The sequence below is a fragment of the Pieris napi genome, chromosome 6 (assembly GCF_905475465.1).
Source record: "Pieris napi chromosome 6, ilPieNapi1.2, whole genome shotgun sequence".
NCBI lineage: Eukaryota > Metazoa > Arthropoda > Insecta > Lepidoptera > Pieridae > Pieris > Pieris napi.
This window is the reverse complement of record NC_062239.1, coordinates 11,859,110-11,880,330: the sequence shown is the minus strand read 5'-3', so window position 1 is coordinate 11,880,330 and position 21,221 is coordinate 11,859,110. Positions and strand designations below refer to the sequence as shown.

The 21,221-nt window shown below is 33.2% G+C and overlaps 1 protein-coding gene across 2 annotated transcripts in view; it reads left to right on the top strand.

The window, feature by feature from the left end:
• LOC125050242 overlaps positions 1-13,059 on the top strand; it is a 65,021-nt gene extending 51,962 nt beyond the window's left edge. For both annotated transcript variants that reach the window (XM_047649951.1, XM_047649952.1), the window contains exons 6-13: positions 5,140-5,235; positions 6,724-6,834; positions 7,058-7,224; positions 8,208-8,412; positions 11,596-11,754; positions 11,838-11,908; positions 12,293-12,466; positions 12,865-13,059. In XM_047649951.1, coding sequence (XP_047505907.1) covers positions 5,140-5,235; positions 6,724-6,834; positions 7,058-7,224; positions 8,208-8,412; positions 11,596-11,754; positions 11,838-11,908; positions 12,293-12,466; positions 12,865-13,039 — 1,158 coding nt within the window. In that variant the 3' untranslated portion in view covers positions 13,040-13,059. The remainder of the gene's footprint in view (positions 1-5,139; positions 5,236-6,723; positions 6,835-7,057; positions 7,225-8,207; positions 8,413-11,595; positions 11,755-11,837; positions 11,909-12,292; positions 12,467-12,864) is intronic.
• The last annotated feature ends 8,162 nt before the right edge of the window (positions 13,060-21,221 follow it).

Sequence of the window (21,221 nt, the reverse complement as noted above, 5' to 3'; positions counted from 1 at the left end):
CCATCGGAGGCTGATCACCTACTAGCCTATTCGATTAACAAATGAGCATGAAACAGATACAGAAATCAGAGGCCCAGACCTAAAAAGGTTATATTGCCACTAATATAATGTTATCAGCTTTTAAAGGCATATCAGGCATTTGCTATAATATAACATCGTCGTCTACATTTTTTTAAAATAAATTTAATAAATAGAAATACTGAAAACATAACTAACTTTAGTGCCTAAAGACACAATGCATATTCAATTACATAATCAAATTCATTATCATATTTCTAATTAAATTACTGTAAATTGTTACAACGAAGTATCACCTAAGATATAACATACAAAAAAGTCAATTAAGTTCAAATAAAACTTAAAAATCAATCAACATAGCAATGAACATATATAGCTTGCGTGTCCTTTAACATCTAGACTAATAAGTCGTTAGTATAATTGAGGAAGACGTTTTCTGTAATTCCACTTAGGCAACGTATACGTACCGATATTTTATTACCTATTTGTACAATGGCTAAGTAAAGAAGAGTTGCTTGCTATGTTATTAGTAATAAAATCTAGGTATGTATGTATATATAAATAAAGTCAAAAATCATTTATTCATATAGGTAACACAATGTACACAAATACTTCTAATTTTATATTTACTGCCAGTTCTTAAATCAAGAGCTTAGAACGGAAGAGAAGAATTGGCAATAAACTCTCCGCCACTCTTTTTAATCGCCAAGTTTTTTGTTTTACACAAAATAGACGCAATTTATAGCGTGTATAAGAATACAGATTGTTACAAAACATTTTTTGTCGCTTAGCCTAGGAATAATTTCGCAATTATTTAATTATCCTTGAGGAAGACAAAGAAACGAAAAGTGCCAACATTCAACACCATTGACTCATACCTTATAATGGAATCGATTATAATTACATATTATGTAGGCTTGTATATCTAAGGAGTTAGCAATGACATGAATCGTTTAAAAAATGTTTACCCTTGTCCTGTTTTTTTGTTTCTTTATTGAAGTTTAATACATCATACTATATCTACGGTATATGGTCCAAGCTACTTTATGTTGTTCATTTTCCTCTTACTATATTTGAAAATAACGCCAGCCAATTTTGTTGTATTTATTTTCGCGTATGGTCACCCATAATTACAAATCCCCTATAATGGTCATACCACCACTACTATTGAGCAGATTTAATTATTTGTAATTTGAATTAATTGTATATTTGTATTATTTCCTACTTTTTGGTAATAATTAATTAAAGTTTACCACTTATTGCTATATCTACAGTATATGTTACAAGCTATCTTGTAAGCTTTGACAATTTTGGTAAATATAAATGTTACAAATACAATAAAATACTAGTAATTTTTTGCGCATTATTAAGCAATAAAAATTCCAGCAAAATAGCAGTATTAGCTATGAGATAGGCACTTTATAATGCTTTCTTTAAATTGATCAGCCCACTACGGAATATATCAAGCCCTGGATAAGTAGTGTTTATTCTGTTGTATTCGCGAAGAATTTGAATGAGAGGTGCCTGAACTCTTTCTGAAGGTTGGTTTTTGCAGACGGAATTTAGAAAATTCTGGTAATTTTGATGTTTTGAAATCTTTCGCATCGTATGACCGAATACATTTTATTTCGTAAACTTTAAACTGGCTCTAGTAAGAGTGGTCCGGTGTTTGATTCAAATGAGACCATTCTACCGGAATATAATAAAAATATTAAAATCCACGCAAGTTATTTATAGATATTCTTATTTTAGTTAGTCGGTTGATTTAGTATAACGAGTTTAACCGAAAACAAGTTCTAGTGTACAGCGGTTTTGCGCATAAATTTCTATTCCTCAACTATAAGGCTCGATCCACACTATGATGCTGTTCACGGTCCGATCTCGCTCCGGTCTCGGTTTGATCAAATGCCTACACTACTGTAGTAGTGTCACTACTAGTTCCACAATCAGTCTGTCTCGATCCATGGTCGTTAAGGACGTTTCTCGAAATAATCCGATAAATTTTACTCGCGATTTAACACTCAACCATTCTTGTAAATTGAAAAAAAAATCGCTTTTAGAAAAGTTGGCGAAAATCATTATAGTGTGATTATTTACATAGCATAACATTTATTACTAACGAAACACAAAATATGAATAATAATCGAAAAAGAAAAATAACAAAAAATTATGGAAAGAAAAAAAATGAGTAAGATACATTTTAAGTGTGTGTGTGTGTGTTGTGGTTTTAACTGGCCCTTACTCATCATAATGCCCACTGCATTATGATGAGTAAGAGCAGACGTGTTCCACAGCGCTGGCCATTATGCCAGAGACCTCAACAGTTAGTTTGCATCTCAGACGCAAAAAAAGAAAAAAATAATAGTAGAAAAAATAATAATAATAAAAATTAACATTGTAAGTAAAGAAGTCTCGGAAGATTTGTCTGTATAAATCATAATCAAATTTTATAAATCACACGCATAAAATACCTTTTTCAGAATTCTACGATTTATTACTAGCCATGACTAGAAGAAAAATGTAACATCTCCTATTTCAACCGAAAAAAGACAGAGGTTGAAACAAAAACATATTCACAATGTCCCACTGTGGTCTGAAATCCCAAAAAGATGGCTAAAGTATGAAGATATCGTTGGAATTCCATGAATTTTGGTAAACTTAAGTTTTCGGGGTCGCTGATCACGAACAATGATCGGTCCGATGTCGCTCCAGTCAAATATTCCTTTCGACCAACTTAACCGGTACGATATCGAAGCCACGTGCGATACGATAGTGAGAATACTCTGATTCTTTCTTATCTAAGAATATTTTACCAGACCGGGAACGGACCGAGACCGGAGCAAGATCAAACCGTGTGGATCGAGCCTAAACGGCGCAGTGTTTCAAGTTAATCAATCTTAGAACGATTCGTAACGACAAAGCCAAGTAACTTCGAATAGGGATTGTGATTCAGACGTTTTTATACATACCGGCAGTTTATTTTTTTATTTATTTTGAGCCTTAATTTATTTCCTGAGACACATATATACCAGGTATACATTTCAACTTATCTATACTAATATTATAAAGAGGAAAGATTTGATTTTTTATTTGTTTGAAATGAATAGGCTCCGAAACTACTGGACCGATTTCAAAAATTCTTTCACTGTTGGCAAGCTACACTATTACCGAGTGACTTAGGCCATTTGTCATTTTAAAAAAAAATAGGGATGCTAACTAAAACTTGAATAATCTAACCCAAGGTGTAAAAAAATAAACAAAAATCTTCCTTCAATCGCGTGTGCTGCGAAAACTATTAATGATAGTACAAAATGATGTATTACAATTTTTCAGGACACATCACTATCTATAAAAAATGTCGCGACAGCATGTCTCTATTTTTTATAGTTACGTCACAATAAGCGTGATTTTGTTAATTTTTTTTTATTAAAATACCACCGCTAGAAAAGGCTCTTTATTCGTACCTAGATATTGATCCTTATCAAAATAAATAGCTATAATTATAGCTACAATTTAATGGCATATCCACCAAAAAAGCATGGTGGATTGGTGTTCTCCAGCGGTTTCTCTCGAATAGTTTACTACTATGTAATATAACAAAAATCTTAGCCACAGCAACGTTTGGCCGAGTCTACTAGTTCTTTATAAACTGTAACTAATCTTATATCTAATTATCCTATGTTAGTAAATATATTTAAGTAAGTATGTATCAGGAACCCTCTCCGGCCTCCTCAAAGGCCTATCTTTAGTTTATTATGAAGGCCCAACTGGGCAGTATACGTGTTATTGAGAGCAATCTTTATAAAACATAGCTTTAAAATCGTTATAGACATATCAAAAAACACAAAATTAAAAATATTCATATGTCAGTCATATAGACCGGGAGATAGTGACACAAAATATTGTCACTATCTTCTAAAATTTTATTACGCAATGAAAAAAAGAAAAATGATGGTCATAGCGCTGGTACCGGCGGCCCATTCGCGTGGGCGTTATTCGAACTCGGATTAATTACGTATGTCAAACGATTTGTTCCACAAAAATTCTAGTATTCATCTTTTTAAAAAAATCAATTGTATCAGGCTAATTTTTGCACAGTTAATCATCGTCGTGCTATTTACGAAAATCACCATTAATCGTTCCAAATGGCCGCCATACCGCCGAAAATCAGCATTTTTTTTGCCAAACGATTTGTACCAGTATTGCATTTGGATTTTTGGAAACTATATGATGCAATGTGACCATTATTATATTTGCCATACTTCTAATAGAGGGAAAATACTTGAAAAACTTGATTTTTTAAGTATGACAAATGACCCAATATTTTGTATCCCTATCTCCTGGTCTAATATGATACAAAACGATCACAGATTAGTTGGATCGAGGATTACAATATCCTTGTAAGTAATGTCTTCCTCTTCATCATAATAGTTGGAGTATAATTTCGTCGGAGACTGACTTTCATCGATCTACAATGTGGTGTATTTGTGTTATTTAGGAGTGATGTTTTTTTACGGAAACTTATGCGACGCCATCTTGTCTAGAGAAGCGTTTTGGCGGGTTCTTGGATTTATGAATATTTAATTTGAATTTATATTAAAGAGAATTAAACATTTGTATTGATTCTATAATTTATAGTTTAATGCAGTGATTCCCAACCTTTTTTGCGCCATGCTCCACCTTAGCCTTTCTGAAATTCATCAACATACATAATTTTTATATAAATAAATTGTCCACTTTAGAAACTTATATGATAGGTTAGGAAGAAATTACTAAGAAATTGTTAACGAAAAACAGTATAAATTTTTAAAACGTTAATAAAAAAGTAAAATTCAAATTCCAAATAATTTTAATAGATTTTTTGAATAGCCCCCTTGTGGGGCTATTCAAAAATAGTGGGCCTACGTTGGAAAACACTGATTTATAACATATAGCACATTGCTGTTAGTCTTGGCCTTTGTAGGGAAATTGTGCCCGTACAAAATACGTGTATTAGACGTTCGGAAAAACCTTGACGTACATATAATTTGTAGGTATACTAGTCTCAATGGTGATTAATATAGTCGATCATCATATAAATATATTAAATTATAGTGCTAAATCTCATTTTAATAATTTCAGAGTTTCTACCAGCACGTGTTCAACGGGTGCTACGCGGTACTTCTCTTCGTAGTGGTTATTTTCTTCCTGATCTACGGCGTCGAAGTATATTTCAAGGTATTTATCCTAATATTAATTTATTTATTTATTTCGTTATTTCCTAATTTTACAGTAACATAATACTAATACAATAGAAAAGTAACGTAAATCATAATATAACATAACAAGTAAAAACTTAAAAACCTAAACCATTTTATAACTAATTATAAATAATGAAATTCTTGTGAATTCAGCCAGTGTGCAACTAAATACATCCGTGCGTTAATGTTTTATAATTTGAATAAATATTTAGTTTAAAGCATGGCAGAGATTTATGAATATAATGTAATTAAATTGCGACTCTATCAGATATTTTTTAAATTCTAATAAACGCGATATTTTAATTAAATTGTGCCTTAATAAAAACTAAAAACGTACACAATATAAAAAATCGTGTGACCTTTTATTTGATTATTCCTACGGCTAGTTATAATAATAGCTATTCAAATTATTCGCGATTATAACCGATTAAACAGTACTTGTCCGGAGCTGAATATATTCGGTAGCGGGCTGATCAATTTTAAAGAATGCATTGATAAGTGCCTATGTCATACCAAATCCGCTATTAAATTACTAGTATTTTTAATTTTTTCTAACATTCATGTTTACCAAAATTGTCATATATTTTAGAAAAGATAGCGTTGTAACATATACTGTAAATATAGCATTATGTATGACGTGGTAAACTTCAATAAATAATTACCCAAAAGTAGGATAGAAGACAAATATGAAATTAATTCAAATTAAAAATAATTAAATCTGCTAATTAAAAATAGTGGAGGTGGTATGACCATTATAGGGGGTTTGTAATGATGGGTGACCATACACGAAAATAAACACAACAAAATTAGCTGGCGTTATATTCAAATATAGTAAGAGGAAAATGAATTAAGGTGCGCAATTAAAATGAACAATACATAGTATTGGACCATTACACCATTTGTGGTTTAAAATTGTACGATAACGGCGTATTGTCTTTGGTGCTTCCTAGCACAGACCATGGAGGATAAATAAATATTTTAAATGTTTTTACTACTGAGACCCGTAGATTTTTGATATCTGATTACAACAGACTTTGTTGGAAACCAACACCGATCACACCACATCATACACAACGCATACTTATATATATGGCACTCCCAAAACGCATTTTCTCTGTCTTTAAAATAATAAATATAGAGTTTATTTCTTAAGACCTTAGGTACTAAATTCTATAGGTATATTTAGATCGATTGATCATAACAATTCCGCACAATCAGCCATTTAAAAATAGGCATCCAAATGTCATATTAATTTTCTTAATGTAATATAATTCATAATAATAAGTTTTTTTACGTATAAAATATTTACTTTCTAGAATAAGGTTACAATTTATTTATTAAATATATGACGTTACATTAGAAGAAAAATTTATCGGCGGCCTTATCGCTAACAAGCGATCTCTTCCAGGCAACCTTAATTTACCAACAACACGTTAAATTAACTATTCAATCTTTATATTAACAGCTTCGCGGTGAATTCTTGCGCGAGACTAAAGTGTGTACAATCGTAACTACAAGACCTGGTCCCTCTTCAGCCGCTGATGGTGATGATGTGCAGGATACACTGGTCAAGCAGGTAAGTCCCTTGGGTTTAAAGTAAACTTATAGACGAGAAATAGGACTTGGTTATCGGGTTTCCTCTGACTATGTTACTCAGTAATAATTGGGTGTCCTTATCATTCTAATGTCAATTTGAATATAAATGAACGTGAGAAAACATTCCTTTATTGTACTATTTTATAAGTTTCTTATTTTTACTAACTAACTTGTGTTCCAACTTAAAGTTTTTTTTATTTCAGGGCGTCCAAACGGACCTAGCAGAGGTGGATGGGACAGTGGACCCACGTTCAGTGAACCACTCCCAGTTGCACCAATCCCGTGTGGGCCTCATCAGTCAAGCGCTGATGCTGATTCTCATCGTTGGCTTCCTCGCCTCTGAGACATTGAGCGAATTCTGGAAAGCCAAGTAAGTGATATTTAAAAAACCAAGGAATATTCTAACTTTATTTCTGTCAAAATCTCGCCTTGAGTGTGTCAAATATGTCTTCACGTTCAAGTATTACGTCACGCAATTTTTGGAGATTATTATTGACCCCTTCCCCATGTAACGCGCCGTAACGTTTTTCTGTACCCAAGTATAATAAAAGGTTTCGTGACCACTTAGTGACTCTTTATACCTAAAAGTTACCATTGTGTGGTGTAAAGTACTGGAAAGTCGAAAATAATATTAACAATAACGCGTTATTCAATCCCCGCCCCGCATCGTAACGTTTTATTAAAGGACCCCCCCCCATTCCCAAACGTTATAATTGAACGTTATATGGATTTTTTTTAAAGTAGAATTAAGTTTGATTGACGTTCTAGACTACGAGCCTATAACATGCAATATTTATTCTCTCATTCATGAAGTCATAAGTCGTTTTAACTAAAGTAATCTTTCTCTTTTTATCACTACGTAAACATAATCTGTAATAGAAAAGTACATTATATTTTTCAAATAATTGTAGCGTGATCCTAGCTCCTGAAAAATCTTTTTTTATAGAACAAGAGGCAAACGGACAGGAGGCTCACCTGATGCTAAGTGATACCGCCGCCCATGGACACTACCAGATACCAATACCAGAGGGCTTGCGAGTGCGTTGCTGGCCTTTTAAGAATTGGTACGCTCTTTTCATGAAGGAGCCTAAGTTGAATTGGTTCAGAAATACTTCAGTGGGCAGCTGCTTCCATACAATGCTTGGCTTACATTACATTAGTGACGAATATGAAATTTTTTCTACGCTTAAAATTTCATTGGATAAACGTTGTATAAGTTACTCGTGTGTCAAATTCAATACGTTTTTGACACACGAGTGACTCTTGAAGCCTCAAAACGTGAAAATAAATGAATAGAGTAGCGTTTTTAATATTAAAGAAACCTTTTTAAATACTCAGTCCTAACATTTTCAGGGTTCCGGTGGTATCTCGCAATTGGCACGACCTGGTCTTTCGGTTAGCTGAAATTGGTGTCACGCTATGGTTCCCCTGTGTTCTATGGAACTGTATGGCACCCGAACAATTGTGGATATTGAACCCGAGACGTCTGCTCGCCAAGCAATTGGACGAGGCCAGGCTAGCCGATTTACTAGGACCCGGGAGTAACCAGGATAACAAGGTTGGTTCTATTTAACTGGTATCATGTTGACGTTTAACTAAAATTGTTCAAATAACATACTAGGAGCCGTTCAAGTATTACATAAGCAGATTTACTGAATTTTATCTCTCTCTCTCTTAAAAGTGAGCTAAGTTCAAAAATAATAGTACATAAACGTATTAATATATGTGGGTAATAGACCACAAGCCCATGAACAAAAAATACCTGTGAAATGACCCAACGTGAATTACGCTTAGAAGGCTGTTACTATAATATCTGAAAACAGCTCTGAGCACTATGCCGTCATTTCTGAGCGGTACTTGTGAGTACGGGAGTGAATGGACTTTCTCAGGTACAATTGGGGAATTTCGACTAATTATTAATGTACGGCTTTATTATAAGTGTATAGATGATTAAAAATAAATGTCGAAAAACCTAGTGCCGTACTAAAGTGATGGTGCCGGAAGTCGGTGCAAATTTTTAATTCGACGACAGTTGCAGAAGCAATATAGGTCATTTATTACTGTACGGCATTTGTGTGATTCCTTTTGGACACATATACAGATACTTTACCCGTAAACGCCGTACATATTTCCAGCGGAGCGGTCGAAAGCCAAGGGTCGCAACATATGTCTGATTAGCATATAGGTGATGATGATATAGAACAACATAAAACTAAATGATCTTGAGAGTACTTCACAAATAGGTAACATTTTCCAGCATGCCGTACATTTTTTGTGGAACACATAGGTGTAAGGGGTAAATTACTTTCCTCAGAAAAGAGTCATTTTCCGGTGACTTTTATCTGTACGGCAATAACACAGGTTATTAATACTTTAGACAATCTTCAATAAAAGATAAATGCCGTACACTTTCGATAGTCCGCTAGTCTGTGAAATGGCAGATTATACCACCGCCTACCAATACAGGGCGTCCCAAAATTATGGGACATGAAGGGAAAGTACCTTAAATATCGTAGATAGGGTATTTTACTAAAAGAAGACTTTATGTTATTTTTAAAAGTTAGTAATTCTGCATTCAAAGATTTTCTAAAAATTACTTGCCTCGTCTGGGAATCGAACCGACTTAAATGTAAAAAAATACACCCCTACTTTTATGATGCCAATCGAAAGAATGGCCAAAAACTAATAACTCTTCTTAAGGGAGGCATAGTGCTCAGAGCTATTTTCAGATATAGTAACAGCCTTCTAAGCGTAATTCACGTTGGGTCATTTCACAGGTATTTTTTGTTCATGGGCTTGTGGTCTATAATATGTGTAACAAAAGTAAATAACTACTGTTGACTTAATCACCAAATAAGAAAATCAAAGACCTTCTATAGTACTTACGTAATAGTTGAACGGCCCCCTAGATATTTTAAGCTAATATATTAAATTTAAATAAATACAACATTTTAATCTAAATATGTTTTTTTTTTAATTTTTATGATACCGTTGATTATTTCTATTCAAATATAAAATACAGTTGTAATAAACATGAAAATTCTTCAGATGGTATTTAATGTTGTTTGGCGCTGGTTGTCTTCAGCTTTAGTGCTTTCAGTGTTGTTATGTTGTTCATTTCAAATCACTTTGTTAAATCAAACTACAATTGCTTCTTCAGACTACATTGGTAGCCCTGACTCATTTTAGTACCTGCTTCCTCGCTAAAATAGTTTGTAAAACTATTAAAAACATCTAGACTTACAGACTGTAAGGATAGGGGTGCCTCAAATTTGTGCTGTGTCTCATTGTCTGAGCATTGGGTGTCCATGCCGAATTATTTTAATAGATTTACCATTTTAAACTGAATTTGTAACATAGCAGCCGATAATCATAGACCGCATCCGTTTAATTACGATCGCTAAGACTATATATATACTAGCAGACCCGACAGACGTTGTCCTGCATGATATTTCAAGCGATTAGGATATTAAACAAAGTATGAAATTACTGCAGCGCCATCTGCCGGGCTGAGTTGTGAATCTAAACATCCAGGATGCCAAACGCATACACAAAAATCATTCAAATCGGTCCAGCTGTTTAAGAGGAGTTCAGTGACGTACGCACGTACAGTAGAATTAAATATATAAAGATATCTATGATTTATATAAATAATTATTCTGTATGAGTTCTAAGTCCTGTATTCGGAATTGAATCTCATGAATCCTGCTTTGATCACGTGCGTATATGTACTTAGTTAAATTAAATATAAAATTTAATTCATAAATGAAACTTGTCGCATCTTCTTTTAATTTTAAATAATATAGAAACACTATTTTATGTGGCAAGTTCTCATTGCAACATTAGTTTAAATACTTCGGCATAGATTCCAAAGGAGATCAAAATTTTTGGTAGATGTTTGTCAAAACTATGGTCCAATGCAATCGTTGTAAACAAAATATTTTCGCCTGCACGCTTCATAGTCGATCGTTCAAGCTTCGTGGAACCATTTTGGGCAGCTGGGTTTTCTGGGCAAATGGGCCTTTACTTAGTACTCATAATTCTCAGCTGGAGCTATATAGGATGACATGGCACCAAAAATGGCGTCTATTTCTGGCTGTGACGCATAACTGGTTCACTATTTGCCGGGTACTGTACGCCTCTTTCCTCTATCGATTCCCTCCAGCGGCTATAACGGGTCTAACTAATCCTTTGGTGAGTGTACTAATATGTGGTCTCTGTAATAATTTGTCCAGAAAGTAACTCTTCTTGTCATGCCTAACCCTATAAAAGTAAATACTTTATGAGGGAGCTATCAGATAGTAGAGCAGTGTTGGCCTAGCGGCTTTAGCGTGCGACTCTCATCCCTGAGATCGTGGGTTCGAGCCCCGGTTGTGCACTAGTGGACTTTCTTTCAATGTGCACATTTAACATTCGCTCGAACGGTGAAAGAAAACATAGTAAGGAAACCGGCTTGTCTTAGACCCAAAAAAGCGACGGCATGACATCAGACACAGGAGGCTGGTCACTGAAAGGCTGAGGCTGATCACTGAAACAGATTCAGATATCTGAGGCCCAGACCTAAAAAGGTTGTTGCGCCACTGACCTATTTAACCGTTTAAATTAATTGTCGTCTCCAAGATTTCAGATTAGTCTTTCGTTTCACATCCCCCCCCACTTTTTATTTCCTAGGAGCAGAAACTCCAAATCAGGTTAACATGGCTTTAATATGGATTTGTGTTATTTTTAAATATATTTTCAGAATGTGGAAACAGACTCTCTCGTTGGTAGCATCGGTTCTGTCCGTGATTGCTGGATTTGCTACGACAGCTCACGATCGGATCCCCTGATCAGACCTTGCCGCTGCACGGGCGATGTGGCTGCCGTTCATCATGAGTGTTTAAAGAGATGGCTTATTGAGGTTAGTTACAATTTATCTATTAATATTAAAATCGATCAATCACTGTGCTTACACAGATTAAAAGTTTAACTATTGTTTTTCAGAGCTACGGCACTCCAGACAGCATGAAATGCAAAGTTTGCAACACGCAATACAATGTTGAAGAAACTAATCGGTAAGAAATTTATAAAAAAAGTAATACCGTTATTACCATTTTGACGCAATATAGGTTGCAACGATATTACAACAATACCGATATTACGATTTTGACGCGATATAACGCTGCAACGATTTTACGATACCACTTGTACATAGTAACGTAATAAGTTTTAGCGTTAACCAATGACGTTTAAGGAAGCGTTCAAGTATTACGTCACGCAATATTTGGAGATTATTGGACCCCCCCCCCCATGTAACGCGCCGTAACGTTCTTCTGTATAGTAAAACGTTTCGTGACCACCTAGTGACTCTTTATACCTGCGAAGTAAAGATGCAATTTCAATATTTGTATAGCTTAATTTTGGAACGAAGCATGTTAATACAGTGGGAACATTTCCAGGCTACTATGGGAACGCGGCTTCACGGGCGTCCACTTCCTCCGTATCACGTTGGCCTTCATCTGCATGTCGCTGTCAGGTTTGTTCGCGTGGGGCGTCGTTCAGCTGTACCCGTCGCCCGTCGCACGCATTCTTGGTACGGGGGGAGCATTGCTCGTCTGTTATGTCGCGGCCAAGTAAGTATCTTCTGGATATATATTTGAAATTGTGTCGTTGTATTAAAGAGCAAAATTATATTTAGATTTTTAATTTGCTGTCTTGGATGTTTTACCGATATTCTGTACTAAGTTTGGGGGAATTTTATCCGGTATCCTGAAAGATTTTTTCCCCCTTTGTATAACCCTTAAAAACCAAACCTAGATCGATTATAACAGAATGCCTTATTTTTAAAGGTCTAAAATGCATTATGGTTGATTATGACAGCTGGCCAGAGACAAATTTAAGTGCGAGCTGTCAGCTGTCAATTTTGACATCTCCTAATCGCAGCCAAATAGTAAATTCGTGATACATAACTTATCTCATAGTTTAGTTAGTTAAGTTAGTTACATTTTGAGTTATGTATTTCTTTTTCTAGGTATCTGGGATTCCATACTCTAACAGCATATCGTCGTGCAAGAGTTGCCTCAATAAGAATTATTACCGAACCTTTAGATGACGCCGAACCCCAGCTATGCACCATCAGCAAGACAGTTACCGTCGAAATTGCCTCAAAAAATGTCCTCGAAGAAGCACTTAAGGGTGAGAAATGAAGTTTATACGGCATTCTGTTGAAAACCCAAATCAGATGATAAAAATTTGAGAACGTTTTTTAAAGTACTCGAGTATTATTAAAATTTAATGTCAAAACATTCAAAATGGTTTTCATAAAAGTCCACACTTTTAATACTCATAATGCATAACAGAATTGTCATGTGACCGAAGAACAAATCAAAGGTATAAACTATTATAACCGTAAATTTAGCTATAACTTAGGGAGCGTACAAGTATTACGTCACGCAATTTTTGGAGATTATTGACCCCCCCCCCCCCATGTAACGCGCCGTAACGTTTTTGTGTACCCAAGTATAGTAAAACGTTTCGTGACCACCTAGTGACTCTTTATACCTAAAAGTTACCATTATGTGGTGTATAGTACTGGAAACCCGAATATAATATTAACAATATATATCGCGTAATTCAATCCCCGCCCCGTACGTTACACAAAAGGACCCCCCCCCACCAAAATTCGTTACGTTATACTTGAACGCTCCTTTAAACGTCATTGGTTAACGCTAAAACTTATTACGTTACTATGTACAAGTGGTATGGTAAAATCGTTGCAGCGTTATATCGCCTCAAAATGGTAATAGCGGTATTGTTGTAATATCGTTGCGACTTATATTGCGTTAAAATGGTAATAACGATATTTTTTGTTAGTAATATCGTTGGAGCGTTATATCGCGTCAAAACGGTAATAACGGTAAAGTTAATGTTAGTAATATCGTTGCAACTGTATCAATGTGTAATCTAAAACGGTTATGGTTAAACTACATTTGTTGTAACGATTGGTAATGTACAAAAGTGATTGTGATAGTTCTTTCAAGCTGATTTAAGACTGTCGAAATTTGCCAAATTAATCGGTAAATAGGTCGCTGTTTCATTCCTTTTTTAGGTAAAATAGAAATTAATTTTTTTCATTGAGTTCCAATTAGTTTTTGACGCAGTTTTTTTAATAATTTGTTAAATTAAACACCTTTTAATGTGAGAAAGAATCCTTTTTAAGTTAAGTTAACAGAAAAATGTTTGATGTTATAACCATATCATTGTATATAAGAAATATCGCCATATTTTATCAAGTATTATTAAAAGTAAACTTGTTAGATGGCACTATTGTGATCTTACGTAGAGGGCCAATACTCTTTAGGGCGGATTCGACCAGACTGTTTTTGTCCTCAAGAAAAGACGGTACCAATTGATTAAAAGGACGGCGACGCACTCGCGAGCCATCTGCCTATTTGTCCAATATTTTTTATTACGCATTCGACCAGGCAGTTTTTGGTCTCAAAAAAAAGAGTACCTATTCATTAAAAGAACGGCGACGCACTAGCGAACCTTTCTGTCCGTTTGTCCAATATCCTTGAAGAAAAAGGCCGGCAACGAACTCGCGAGTGTTTTATACAAAAAGAAGATATAAATGCCTGAATTTCCATTTGGATCTGTTCTTATCTTCCTCCATCCATTTCTCGCCAGAGACCTTATGTATGTCGTCAGCCCATCTCTTTTGTGGTCTTCCCACGTTTCTTTTTCCTGGCTTCTATAATATAAGCCATTAAAATTAGGCATAGTATACCTAGTTTATAAGTAAGTTTCAAATTGAGACTGCGTTAAGTATGACTTCGGTATGTCTTCTCAGAAATTGAAAAAGAAATTTTTCATTTGGTCGAATCCGCTCCCAGAGACTAAAGAGGAAAACTCCTATAGTACAAATTAAATGTTCTGGAAGTTTCGCGTTGACAAATTGGTATCCTCTATGTATAATGTAAGTTAATCGCTTTAGATACATAGTCTATTGCATCGTTTCTCAAGAGGGGGTTCGCGACCTTTAGGGGGTCAAGTTTGTTTTAAAAGGGGGCGCAGTCTGTTGAAAAATAATAAAAACTAACTACATATAGGTACAAAAGATACGTTAGACATATCGCGCTATGTACATATTATAATTGTATAGTGTCGCACTACTCTTTTACTTACATTTTTGTCTTTTTCGTGGGTCGCGACATAAAAATGGTGAAACGATGGTATTGACATGAAGTTAGCTACATTAATGTAAATTTATCAAATATATTTTTCACAAAATATCTTGAGTCAATTTGAAATCGAAAGTAATTCTGAGGGTAAATAAAAATTGTTGTTGCGCCTCGACCTTTAGAAAGGGATAGCTAGATATAGTTCGTATTTTAACATTCGTAAACCTATATTTAATTGTTCGTATGTATATTTTTGTTGCGTCCTGATTTATATAATTTATAGTCAATGTTAAACCAATAGATGCTTTTTCATACTAGAACACAGATATTTTCTCATTTAAAGTTGTCCTTTATGTAACTCGTCACAGCACGAACATGTGACAGGGATAGCACTTCCGAGTGATCCATCTCTTTCTAATAGTCGAAGTGCATTGTAGATTATTGTACGAAATTGTCAATTATAATAAGCGATTAACAAGTTAATATTACATCACTTAGTTTGATATCACAAAATTAGTGCCAAAGAGAAACGTAATGAAAAGTACGTAAAAGGTAAAAATACGATTTGAAATTGTTTATTTATTTAGTGTAGAATTCCTAAATATTTGATTTTTTTATTCTTAAAACCATATTCAGAGTTATTTAATCTATAATGGAAGATTCTAAAGAACCGTGGAAAACTACGTCTGATTAGTTAACGACCGATATAATAAAAAATAAACCAGTTTAATTGCGCTGTTTTATCTAAAGTATTCTATATCTATCTCTTTTCGTAACAGCCTAATTAAAATATGTCAAACAGAGACGAAATAATAGTTTACAAGGGTGCAACCTCACTGATTTAGTTCTTATGAATATGAAGTATAGCTCGCGCTAATGTTGGACTCTAAGCATACCTTAAGTCCTATTGCACTGTTTCGCTTTAGTACTCATTTATCTTTTTCTGTTAAACAGTGTTAACGCTGTGATGAAAAGAGACAGATGTCTAGTAAAAACAGTATAATAAGACAGATTTTATGAATAACAGGTAAAAAGTAACTTAAGTTGATTGAATAAAAAAATATTTGCTTTGAAATTAAGATTTTCTTATTGACTTTTAAAAAAATATAAGTGTGTTTTTGTTTATGTTTTGGTTTAATGGAGTTATTAAAAGTACCATTGGGTACACAAATGCAAATATAAAAAGACATTATATGTATAATGTCTCTTTCGAACTTATTTTATTTATAAGTTAGACAGGGACACTACTAGACATCCTTTCCGTACTTTAGTAGGACCAATTTAATACATCAGATTTGACATCTGACAGTTAGTCTGCTAAAATGACAGATGTGAGGATTCATAAAGGGTTCGCTCTATAGAATAAACATTGTTTATATCCAGAATGTTTCAATGACAGTAAATAGTAAAATTACCATGTATTCATTATTGCAATAAATGTAATCAGAATCGGAAAAAAGCCATTGTTGAGCTTCAACTCCGAAAAAATAAATAATATATTACGCCCGCATTCCAAATCTGATGTATAAAATTTATATATAATTGCTTTATTATTTCTCTAAATAAAATTATTTCTTTAAATCATTTAATTAATACATTTATAGATAATGGTCCATGTATTCTAGTACTGAACAGGCTGCCTAGTAGAATACATATAAAGAAAATAAATAAATAAATATAAAGATGCTGTCAAATGAAACAGTGTGAGTATAATAAGGGGTTTTTTTTTAATTATTAATCAAAACACATCATTTATTTCAAAATCCAAAATCAAATCATTTATTTCAATTAGGCATATTTAAAAGACACTTTTGAAAATCAAAATTACTAAAAATATTTAAAAAAATTACTTAATTTTTCCCTTCCAAAAGGTTTAAAATAGTTTTTACAATATTTTGTATACATTGATTTGATAATTATATGTGAATACCAAGTACCTACAATAAAAAAAACTACTATACTAAAATAAAATAGGCACATTGTGTTATAAAAAAACAGATAACTTAATTATTATGTAAATACATGGTGCTCACATATTCACAAATATTGCAACTATAGATTTTACACAAATCCAACTTACATATGTATAATGTACACTGTTTTATTTGACACCAGATAAAGCTATATGTTACGTATGTAATCCATATATAAGTTATTTTTCTACTCTTAAAATTAGTGCTAGTGTTGTTAAGTAGTTTTGACGCTAATAGAAATTGGCTGACTTATTTCCCAATGAAGGTTTTGCTTTAAAACTAAATGACTGTCAATGAGTATCAAGTATTAAATTAGGTTAGTTTTTTTTGTAGGCAAGAGTATTTTTATAATTGAATAAATATTCAATAAATTTCAAATGAAAGGAAAAAGAAAATCTTTATTTAATTAGAATTCCCAATGTTTTATTTCCACTTAAGACACGCCTAACTAACGCCAAACGGATTTGTATGATAGTCACGTGATAAAGCGTGAGCTAATGTTGTTCACTCGACGGCATTGAGCTATGGACGGAAACATAACATGATGAACATGAACTGAATTGTCTCCGACACTCGAAATCTTTGTATCTTATATATTTAGTATAAAATGTATATATGTATTATTATATATTTTTTTTGTTTTCGACATTATCGTATTTTTTTAGTACTGTAAGAGTGTATGACATTGTTTGTATAATAAATAAATGGTGAGGCTAATAAAAATATACAAGTTCATTAAGCGCCAGTGTGTGTTAAACAATTCCATTGACACATAGGATACAGAGTCGAGACTAAAGATGAGATTCCGAAAATCAACAGGGCCGGAATTAGATGTCTGGAGGCTTCGGGGCATCAAATTAATCCCACTGGCCCCATATTATTTTCAAAAAAAAAAAAAAATTCAGTCGAGTTTTTCAATCAATAATATAGTAGAAATAAAGTAGATTCTTTTAGTATTTAATAAACATGTAAAATATATCAAAAGAAAAATTCTTTACTATTGTTTACTTGTCGGATTTAAACCATATTTTTTGCAGAAGTCTATTTGTGGAGGCCATTGGCTGTAGTCCCGGTTTATTTAATACGTTTTTGACGTACGCTAGCACTAAGTATCGTTATCTCGATTCTGAATTAAAATTAAAGGAATATATCTAATAACCTATATTTATTAGAATTAGGAGATTGTTTCGTAAAATTTTCTGCAATAAACCAGTGATAGATTGATACAAGAAGGAAAATTAAATAATGGCTCGTGGCAGGTACAGTACCCGGCCATTTATAAGTCGCATCGTGCTTTAGAAAGAGATACTCGCTTTGTAGAGCGTCATCTCTGTCACATGAAACACTAACAGTCCGGTATCTATTAGGAGACAGAGACGGCGCTATACGATGCCGAAGCTAGCCGAGTATCTCATTCTAAAGCACAAGGCGACTTATAAATGGCCGGGTCCTGTAGGTATCTGAATTTCGGATTCAGTACAAGTTGTTGCACCAGTAAAGCGAATCATATGGAGACAAGTCAGCCGATATATCGTGTGAAGTATGTTACGCAATAAATAATATTTTATTTTGATCTCTACATTTGGGAAATTGGTTTTATATATTGTAAATATAGTTGGTAGATACCTAGTGAGCGAATGGAATGGAAATACACGTGTCCAGTACATAAATGTGGTTTTATTTTAATGTTTAGTACCCGTAATAACTCGTGACAGTTACGTTTGGAATTTGGATATATCAAGCAATGTTGTTACAATTACTATATCATATATAACTCTTATATCTTACGCTAGCATTCGATAAAGTGTCTTTAAAAGATTTATATACCTGTATAATGTACAACTTCAATAAGAAATTTAATATAAAAAATGAATGCTGCTAAATTTACAGTTATTATTATTACAATTGAACATAGACGAGAAATTCCAATACGTCACTTTATCGGCAAGTTTTAGTATAAGTTCAGACGTCTTTATGACTACAAAATGCGAAAAGTGCTTATCAGTATCGTTCTGTGCGTTTCATTCATTAACACATTACTTTGTTACGATGTTATTTTATTACGATATCTTCTATGATACTTATTAAAAAAATTTGAAGCGAAATATGTTCAAAAGGTATATATAGGTATATAATGAATATAGCATTTACTTTTATTGTTTAGCAATTTATTTTCGATTCGTCGACTACCAATCACTTTCTTTTTTATATAATAGAGGTGCAAACTAGCCTACGAGACGCCCTTAGGGTACTTAGTTATGGCAGCTCATAGACACCCATTTTAGTGGGTGATTTGCCGAGCGGCTAGATCCCTTGGCGTTTGAGAGATTAGTAGAGAGCCTGTTGTGCCTGACACACTGTAAATGTTTGGATTTTAACGTGTTTTGCTGTATATTGTTTACCTTGTAAACACACTAAAATTCAATTGGTACACAGCTAAGAGTTCAAACACTTCAGAGTCCGAACGCTGCTAAACAAATCATCTATAAAATCTCAAATTGATCACGCACTAGACTCCACGAATATTTATTTGACGTACGATGCATATATATTTGCCGTGCTTGCCAATTTCAGATAACGTGATTATAATCACGTACTTTTAAATAATAGTAACTTATATTACTTATTTCAATCTGCGCCGGCAATAATTCTTCACTAATTGGTGTAATAAATTAATTAATAACGATTCATAAATATTCATAAAATGCAATGTACGATTTGATAACAATTTTATGATTTCTGAGTTCAAAATGCCATCTTATTTATACTGCTTATAACCAGTGAACTGTTATTTGGATAATTAGTATATGTGAAGTGTGTGGTATATCTTGAACAAAGGTTCACGGTGAGTAATAATAAAATATATAATTTGTTATCCCAATATAATATGAGCTATCTGATAATTAAACCGCTATATTAGTAAAATCTTTATTTATAGTGTAATATTTTTTCTTTTTTATCTTTTGCAACATTGGTTACCATAATTGTCATGTATTTTATACATTGTAACGTCTACAATAGATACAGCATTATATATCATGTGGTGAACTGAAAGAAAAAGAAAAAAACTTTATTATACAAAATAATTTACGTAAAATAAAGTTTACTAGGATTCCCTGTCTTGTGGGCAGCTAGTCTCTTTCTTGTGACAACTGTACTTTACTTTATGATTTCTACATAACACAAATTTATAATAAAACTATTTTTGCACAATAAGAATATTTTCTGTATCAGTATAGGACAGGTTGACATTTTTTGCGATTTTTTTTAAATGTATGTAATGTGAGTTTTGAAATGTTAGTCATAATTTTGTTTTTAAGAAAGAAAGTGCGTTTTTTGCGTAGCTTATATGTTTTGCGTTGTGGTTGATATGGTGTGGCTGGTGTTTGTTTCCAAAAGTCTACCTATTGCTATTAAGTATAATTGTCTATCAGTTAAAAGTTTTGTTTCGTTGTACAATTTTGAAGTTGAGTAGCGAAAAGGTTTCCTATAGTATATCTTAAGAATGGTACTGTAATGAATAACTAAATAATATGTCTGTTTTTACATTAAAATTAATTTTAATTTTCGAAATTAGCTTTAAAGTTTAATAATTAATACTTGAACGTGTCTTAAAATTTTAATTGACTAAAGAATTAAATTTAAACTATTATTTTAAATACGTTTACACCAGGGAATAGAATCTTTTAAAAACAAACAATAGGCTGCAGCTGGGGGCCTACCATGAGCTCTTATTGCCTATTAACAACCTACAACTAAGATGCATTTTTGAAGTAATACTTCTTTAGGCGCGTTATGAAAAATTGATGAGAGTGAAATTTTACGATGCGCGCTTACCGTGACACAAAATTAACAGAATGAAGTTGCCCACGGAAGATGCTGCGGCTTTGGACATAATTTAAAAACAACATTCGAATAATAATAGAATTTATGTTACACTTAATGTAAGACAATAATAATAACTATTTATTTATTTAATTTTTCAAATGTAAACTGAACTTTACTGACTATTATGACTCCTTTTCCAGTCTTTGATTATATACTTGTAATTAATTATTTGCATGCAATCAAAAACTATTTTTAATGCCAAAGAAGTTTAACTTCTTACGCGCGTACATAAGTACACGCACTCTTTTTTGTTCCCACGTGACCTTAGCGTATCAGATTTCGTTCGTTCAATTTCAAAATTTGACCGTTGCGCCTTCAATCTATGACAGAAGAAGCGATTTTAAAAA